The following is an 8,663-nucleotide window of genomic DNA, read 5'->3' as shown; positions in this document are numbered from 1 at the left end:
CTCAAAGAATTAAAATGATTCCTGCTGCTGTAAATGAACACAAACTGCTGGTATGTTGTTGGGCTGAATGTTTCAGCATAAATGGTTCAAATGCAGGATTTCATTTGCATGACACGCCCACTAGAGATATAAAAACATTCACAGAGGAACAGCCGAGACGAAGCTTACTGTATGTTTCACATTTTCAGGTCATTAACTGTTATTCTTGTGGTATTTTCTAGTGTGCCCTAACACTCCTGCTGCTTGTATTGAAGTATTATTGCACTGTGCTAAGCATAAATACACAAACTTTCCTGATCCTGCTCATTTATCATTTATTTTCTAAATATTTTATAAAACCCCAAAAAGTGAGTATAACTGTAGAATTTATAAAATAAACTGAATATTGTTGTTAAATATAGATCACTTTTGCAGAGTCCCAAAAAAGCAATTATCTGTTATTTGAGTTAAATGAAGCTGGAGAATGATTAGAGTGTTTAAAGAGAGAGATGCTGAATGTGTTAAAATATACTGAGAAGGGCTTCTCTACAAAGACTGACATCTAGAGGCATAAAAACAAACAAGTAGAGAATTATAATTTAATAATAGTTTATACTGTATCCTGGAATGAGGGTTTCGTTGAAAAAAAAAATGTAAATCTGATTTTACAGACATTGTATAATTTTAACAGAAATACAACACACCTGCTTAGCTAACAATAACTAAAAATGCTCTATGAAAAGAATTTATAACTAATTACAAACTTTGACAACAAATTATGATGAACATAAGATCATTGGCATTTTGGCTTCTCGATAAATGCAAACGAAATGCTACCAGATATCTAAATGTTATATTTTGATGTTAAATAAATTCCTGATTCTAATTATTGTATAATACACATGATGTTTAAGGTAAAAAAAAAACAGTCTACCTATTACATTAGGAAATATCACAGCTATATCCAGCAGCCCCTTCAACCTGTACACCAAAACAGGAAAAGAGCCATTTTGCGTGCGCTAACATTATATAAACTCTGTCCCTGACTACACCTCAATAAAGCCTGATGACCAAAGAGCAGATCCCACCAGTACAGCCTCAAGAGCAAACATGCTGCTTGTTTATTTCCTGGTGCTGTGCATATCTGCATCTTGTAAGTTCACACATTTGTTTAAAGCATCTATCGTTGTACTTTGTGTAATTGTTCTTGAGATTTTTTAGAGAAATTTGATTAATATGTACTTTTTACATTTTTTATTGCAGTTGATTTTGGCACAATCAATTTTGCTCAGCCAGGTCATGTGAATGTCCAGCCTGGACAGGCTTTGACCATTGTCATGCTACTGGGAAAAATATACAGTGGATTGGAGTCATTTGTAGCAGTGGAAGCACAGGGTACACAGAGTCACTGAAAGACAGGTTCAGCATCACACAGGACACCTCCAGTAACACGGTGACTCTACATGGTCAGAATCTGCAGATGGAAGACACAGCTGTGTATTATTGTGTGCGCTACCATAACACAATGATACAGAAAACTGCAGTGCCTGTACAAAAACCTCCTCAGATCAGCCTGGTGCCTTTTATTATTGTCACAATGTTTACCTTCTGACCTCAACATTTATCTTCTTATTAAATGTCTTAGTCAGATCAATATACTGTAATTGCATAAGAGAGAGTGTTTTTTTACATATACTTTTTATTAGTCTCCATATAATAAAAAAAATCAGGAAATATTGCTTGTTTCAGATGATCTTCTAAACACAGAGGCGAGTCATAGAGAAGTCTCATTGATAATGACATTGAGCTCTCTTTCTTAGTTTTGTGAACAACTACTTGCATAGGTCTCACACTTCAAAACAGTATGAAAGGAGAACTTCAATACTGACAGAAGCTCATTACAGACTTAAAGAATTTAATATCAATGTCAATTTCAAACCCATGTGTATTATGGTGCTGTGGTATTGTGTATATTCAGACATGAATTAAATAATCTTACAAAAGTATTGTATCACAGTCCAGACAATGTTCACAGCAGTCCAGTAAAAGTCAGCATGTAAGTCAAAGACACTGTAAACATTTGGCTTGTTGACTTCCATGAATCCACTGCTTTTGAAAATGTGGGTTTGTCATGTGACTAAAGCAAGTATGTGTTTTTGTCCTGATGTCTAAGGGCAAGTATCACTGTGGTACATGGTTACAAAAATAAACTGCAGTGTTTTCTGTCCTCTTGCTGTTTATCCTGAGATACACCTGCTTCTTACTGTTGTCTCTGGAGATGGTGAAGCATCCCAAAACTGGAATCCATTTTGCAATCAATTCCAGTCCTTTTCCAGGTGCCTGTCTGATCCAAGACATCTAAGAGGCACCAAAGTCAAATCCAGAGGCTGTGGATTTGAGCCTTTAAACCTCAAAATGTTGGGTGGATGTGTGTGAGTAAAGAGAGAGCAACCATCACAGGCCTTAAAGCTATATTTAATTCATAAGGAAGAGATTCATCTGATGGAGGACATGTTGATCGTATGTGGAAAGTGGAAATAGTATTTATTATTTATATATTATTATTTTTATTAAATACTAAATTTATCTTTGAGGATTATTATCATAATGGAAGAATTGTACATCTCAAAAGTCATGTCAAAATGCTTTTACACATGATCACACTAATTCTAATTTGTTTAGGTGATTATTGTTAGCCAAAGACACTACAGTATATAGAGTTCAGGATAGTGATATAATTATATTAGTGTTTATGATGTGCAGCAATATTAGAGATAATATTGGTTTTAAATCAACATTACTGACAACATTACTAACTCTTTGATCTCATTTGTGGGATTATTGTTTTTATATTAAGACTTCTATAGATCAGTGTTGTGTCTTGTGGACATTCTGTTATAATGAACACTGGATGAGGAGTTTTTGTACAGGGATGTTGTTTATTTGTCTCACTGTGGATCACGAGCGCAGTAATACACAGCTGTGTCTTCAGTCTGCATGTTCTGTCCTGTTAATGTCACTGTGCTGCTGGACGTGTCTCTGGAAACCTGAAACCTGCTTTTCAGTTTCTCACTGTAGCCAGTGCCACCGCTACCACATATACGTCCGATCCACTCCAGAGTTTTTCCTGCAGGTTGTCGTATCCAGCCTGTACAGTAGCTGCTATCAGTTAATGAATATCCAGACACTTTACAGGTCAGAGTCAGTGACTGACCAGGAGTTAATACTGTGGATCCGGTCTGGATCAGCTCAACACAGTGAACACCTGTTAAAGAAAAGTTATTTTAATGATGTAAAAGTGAAAAGCTTTAAGGAATCAAAACTGTATTACATGTCAAATGTAAAAACACTTACAGTGTACGGCTGCCAGCAGCAGCAGCAGTAGGGATGTAGAGATCATGGTGTGTGTTGAAGCAGAAGAAGTAAAAGCTGTTGGTCTTCGTTGCTTAAATATATAACAGGGAAGGACATTTGCATAGAGACACTCCTTATCTTAGGCTAAAAAGATTTTGAATTCTTTTATAGGAGAAAAGCTTTTCTTAAACATTTCTAATCTTTCTTATTTTAAATACCTAAAAGTATGGAAACCACATAATATAGTATAAATAAGATAACAGAAAGAAGGGATAAAAAAAGTTTGGTGTGTGCTGTTACAAGAAAATGATCAGTGACAGTGCCGTGATGTCAGAGCTCACACCTTGAAGTTATTATTTTTTTTCCCAATACAACCTAAATCAGCGTTTTTACTTTAATTATAATATCCCAGTTGTATTAAGTGCTGAACAATATGTTGTACATTTATTTTGTTCATAATTATATTCTATTTTATTGTGAAATGTCTGTAAAACATTTAATTTCCCATTATCACTTATGTTATAGCAGCTATATACAGTTGCTTCTTCACTAGACTCTCTCTTTTCTCTTTCTTGAAGTTAATAAGACAATTTGTTATTGAGAATCCACAAATAGCAAAGCTCTCCACTTTGTTGTGCTTGAAAACTTGACTGATGTTTTTTTTTTATTTGATTACTGATTTGCAGTGGCGGGCCGTGCATCTCGCACCTAGGCCTTCACTGGTGTCCTTCCTGAATTAATCCACCTCTATACCATCATTATGACGCCACCATGGACAGCGCTAGCCCATTTTAGGGGAGCTTTAGTCCCCCTAACATTTCTACTCAGCCCTCCTAAAATTCAGCGATTCTCCATAAACTGTACACAAATTCTTGATTGCCTCAGTCCCCTTTAAACTTCATATGAAACGGCGGCAGACCCGTCTTTCAGCTCGTTCCATTCGCAGACCGCGGCGTCGCAGAGCGAGGATCAGAGGACAAGTGTGTGTGTGTATGTGTGTGTGAGTGTGTGTGTGTATGTGTGTGTGTGTGTGTGTGTGATCAGGCTTATTCAGTACTCAAATGTGATACACATCTATGCAATACAATGGAATGCTGTATACTGGAATACTATTATACCCTACAGCCCCCCTTAAATGAAAATTCTAGAATCGCTCCTGGATGCCACAGCAATAGATACTAATGAACTGTTAAATAGCAAAGTAAAAAAGAAATTAGTCTACAGTATTTCACACCTCACAAGGAATAGTCAATTTTATTATGGTTACTTTTCTCAAAAAAGACATTCTTGATGCCTTAAGCAGCAAACTGCAATCTCCGGAGGACGCAGCATCCGAAATGAGACACAGTGAATATAGAAACAATGTATATGGGCGGGTCGCTGCCTCTGACTACTCCAATTATCCAATCAAAGGACGGGAAATTGCTGACGTAAACGTATGCCTGCTAGATGGCCCCAGTGACGCCAACTCAAAATCTGATTGGTTAATGGAACAATTTCATTGCCACTTATTTTAAGCTCCAGGCGCCTGCACTATTAATTCTGAAGGCCTTAAGGCAGATTTTCATTCTGGGAACACATGATGTCAGCCACTGGCTGAAATATGATTGGATAAATATTCTTATCATAAATATACACTACTGGAAGCAGCGCAACCAAGAGAAAAGCTCTGAAATGTAGAGAATAGACTATTGGGAATAATTTAATACACATTCGTGGAAAAATATATTAAATATATTAAAATGCAAGTCAGTGATTCAGATCACTGCTGTTTAGGCCAGCAGAGAAGGACTTGCTGACCCTGACGGCCCACCACTGCTGATTTGTTTTCAGTAGTGTTGGATATGTTCAGTAATCAGTGACTGAAACTATTTATTTATCGTATTTTTTTTTCCATTTGTTGGTCCTCTATGAGAATTTGGCTATAAGAGATTCAGTGTTTGATGATATTTATTAAATTGAAGTGTGTGATGCTTCAGGAGAGACAACACACAAGAGTGCTGCTTACTGTTTGATAGTTTGAATAGAGTTTTTCAATGTTAATATTGAAATTGTTTAAATTAAAGACACAATGAAAATTTTCTAAGGAAACTTGCAATGGAGAAGTAATTGCATCACTGCCTTGAAACCCACAAATGTGTGTGTGAGAGATATCTGATATCCCCAGATCAAGCCACATATCAAACCCCATAGTTTCATTATTGAGCTATTTGTAGAAATTCAGTTCTCTTCAGGTTTTAGTGGAAGACAAAAGTACAAAATGCATTTGATGTTAATGAAAGACTACTAAATGTTTGCATTCTGTCATAATTACTAAAAGTAATAAGAAATAAATGAATAATCTAAACATTTATCATCTAATTTTTAATGATCATTTTTATTATCCTTCCATGAAAAAGCATTTATGCAACATTTATTATCTATATGAAATAAATGAGGAAATCATAAACCCTTATTTAAACAATGCTGCTCTGGAGATTCATTATTTAAATAGAAGAGATGGTTTGGTCTCTGAAACCTTTTGGCCAGATGAAATGAATCAGCAGCAATGCTAGTGTTTTTGTACAGTGTTTCCTCACATTTCTGCTACAGTGCTCTTCGGGCACAGTAATACACAGCTGAGTCTTCTGCTGTCACCCCAGAGAGTTTCAGATACACCATGCTGTTGGAATTATCTCTGGTGATTTCTGTTCTCCCTTCAAAAGATGTACTATATCCAGTTTTACTGCCATCAGTATAGATGTACCCCATCCACACCAGTGGTTTGTTTGCCTGCTGTCTGATCCAGTGCATTTGGTAGCTGCTAAAAGTGAATCCAGATCCTCTGCAGGAGAGACTCAGCCTGTCGCCAGGTTTCTTCTGCACTGTTGTTTGTAATGACTCAAGACTTTGACATTTCACACCTAGTAGAGTAAATAAAATATTAGATTAATCAATATTTAATACAAATACCTGCAAATAAACAACTTAATCAAAGGTTAATTAAGAAACTCACCAATGAGGCTGATTAGTTGCAGGAATAAAGAGAGTGGGATCTTCATTCATGGTGAGTGTTGATGAGACTCAATTGCTCCACTTGGCTCAGCTTCACATAAATACTGCAGTGACACTCAGCAATCTGGATTTGCATCATGATGCCAGAAACCATTGACGTTGATAAGCATTCTCTGTCAGAAGCTCACTGGAGCAGTTCCAGGGTCAGTGAGGTGGTAACTTTGGTACAGTGACTTGACTGAAAACTTCTGTGAGGTCAGTCTTGAAAGTGAAGTGTTGAAATCTTTACTTTGTTCTGGGTTTTAGGGCCTTCTACATGATTGGCTTGAGAAGAAAGAGACAGATAAGGTTTAAGCAGGCTCGGTTCTAAGACACAACCTCACCTTTTTTTCCAAGGAATAATGGGTTAGCCAGCCATGGGGAAGCTAAGACAATATTAATGGGGTTATTTGGTGAACTGGTGACCATGAATGACTGAGTTTCCATGTTTAATATATTCATGTGCATCTGAAGGAGATGGTGCATTGAGTTCCCTCCCCTCCTCTCAGTGGGGTGTCATGTTGCCTTGTTCCAGCCATTAATAGCCTGCATTTGTCTTTAGTTACTTATGAAGAGCCCCTAATCTGTTATACAGCCCTTGAAAAAAATAAGATACCACTGCCTTGAACCCTACTGAAAACCTCTGGAATGTCATCAAGAGGAAGATGGATGGTCATAAACCATCAAGCAAAGCTGAGCTGTTTGCTTTTTTGCAAAAAAGAGTGGTATAAAGTTCCCCAACAGCAGTGTGACAAACTGGTGGAGAGCATGGAGCCAAAACACATGCAAATCAGGGTTATTCCACCAAATACTGATTTCTTAATGTTATTTAGCCAAAGCATTAACACTTTTTTTTTTTTTTTACAAATTATTTGCATTTTGTTTTATTTGAGTTATTAAAGCTCTGCAAATACTGCATGAGTTATTTTGATATGTTGCCATTTCCTTTAAATATCCACTCTAAATAACAATAGTTATATTTTGAATTTAGGAGAAATATTGTCAGCAGTTCACAAAAAATGAAACAAACCTGTTCATCTTACCAATACATGACCCTGTAAGAAAAAAACATAAGAAACTGATTATTTTGTAGTGGTGTCTTTTTTCCAGAGCTGTAGGTCACTTTCAAAAGACTAAGCTGGAACAGGTAATAAGTATTAGTTCTAGGCAATTAAATAAAATAAATTAAAATGATGCAATTAAATAAAATAAACAAATGATATAAATATATGAATTTGTTTTTCATATTTCTTTTGTAAATCATTTTATGGTAGTTTCACTGTAAGAAACCACAGGCAGCAGGGCAGCTAAAAGAACAGGTGCATCCTGTTTGTATAACAATCATTAAACTGTAATGCAAATAATATTCATAAATGTATTTAAGTTTGTCAACCTTCTGGAATTATAAGGGCATCTGCATGAACTGTAAAATGTCTGATCTTCAATTAAAAAGCAAACAAATAACTACACTTGTTAAAGTCAGTACACTCTGTAAACAGCCAGCATAATCTCTCCACTGTGCAAATGGACAATGGGTTTTAAACACTACTGATGTCCTTGTAGTGGCCAGTCACCTGCAGCTTAATTCAATGTAATTAATGACTCTAGGACTCTTTTTAAGCATTTAAATTGATAAAAACCTTTCAGTTCAGAGTCCAGATCTTTAACTAATTGATATGCAGTAACTAATTATTAAGGAACTCAGTGTTTTTAGGGAAGGATGGCCTACAATTCCTCTTCATCATGAAAATCACAACAAGAACGTTATTAGTCAAGGTTATTACTGATTAAATAAGATACCTACTGCATTGTGTGTTAGTGATAGGTTACAGTTAGACTATTTGAAATGCACATTTTCCTGGGTAAAGTTCCTGTTCATAGTTTCTAATCTCTTACCCCAGCTGTAAGTATCAGAGCCTAACATACAAATACACTCCAAAACTGCTAAGCAAATCAACCCAAAATATCTCCACTATGCAAATGGACAATGGGTTTTAAACTCTACTGACATCCTTGTTAAATAAATTGTGAAAATTAAAATCCTAATTCATATATACTGTAGCATCTATGTATGTTTCTTGAAGTTGAATAAACTTGCAGATTATTATAACCTCAAATGTGTGTGTGTGTGTGTGTGTGAGAGAGAAATTGTCAGATTATGCCCTCTGCTGACTATGTGGTTAATTGCAAATAATTAAATGAATATAGCAAACTAATCCGAGTCTGAGAAATCAGACACATAGATCAGGATTTACTGACATATTTTACCATGTAAATCACCAAGCTATGATGCCAAA

General features: G+C 35.9%; 2 gene segments (V, D, J or C); both read right to left on the bottom strand.

The window, feature by feature from the left end:
* Nucleotides 1–2,939: 2,939 nt before the first annotated feature.
* Nucleotides 2,940–3,379, bottom strand: LOC131370383 (Ig heavy chain V region 914-like; the record flags this gene model as incomplete). The annotated part of the segment is given in 2 exon segments: nucleotides 2,940–3,244; nucleotides 3,334–3,379. Coding segments are annotated over 2 exon segments (351 nt in total), but the record flags the coding sequence as incomplete, so codon positions are not given.
* Nucleotides 3,380–5,733: 2,354 nt separating this feature from the next.
* On the bottom strand, nucleotides 5,734–6,430 carry LOC131370376 (immunoglobulin heavy variable 3-74-like). The segment is given in 2 exon segments: nucleotides 5,734–6,236; nucleotides 6,329–6,430. Coding segments are annotated over 2 exon segments (363 nt in total).
* Between the last annotated feature and the right edge of the window lie 2,233 nt (nucleotides 6,431–8,663).

The sequence above is a fragment of the Hemibagrus wyckioides genome, linkage group LG02 (assembly GCF_019097595.1).
Source record: "Hemibagrus wyckioides isolate EC202008001 linkage group LG02, SWU_Hwy_1.0, whole genome shotgun sequence".
NCBI classification, from domain to species: domain Eukaryota; kingdom Metazoa; phylum Chordata; class Actinopteri; order Siluriformes; family Bagridae; genus Hemibagrus; species Hemibagrus wyckioides.
The sequence above is the reverse complement of the archived record's forward strand: the minus strand, read 5'-3'. Positions and strand labels throughout refer to the sequence as shown.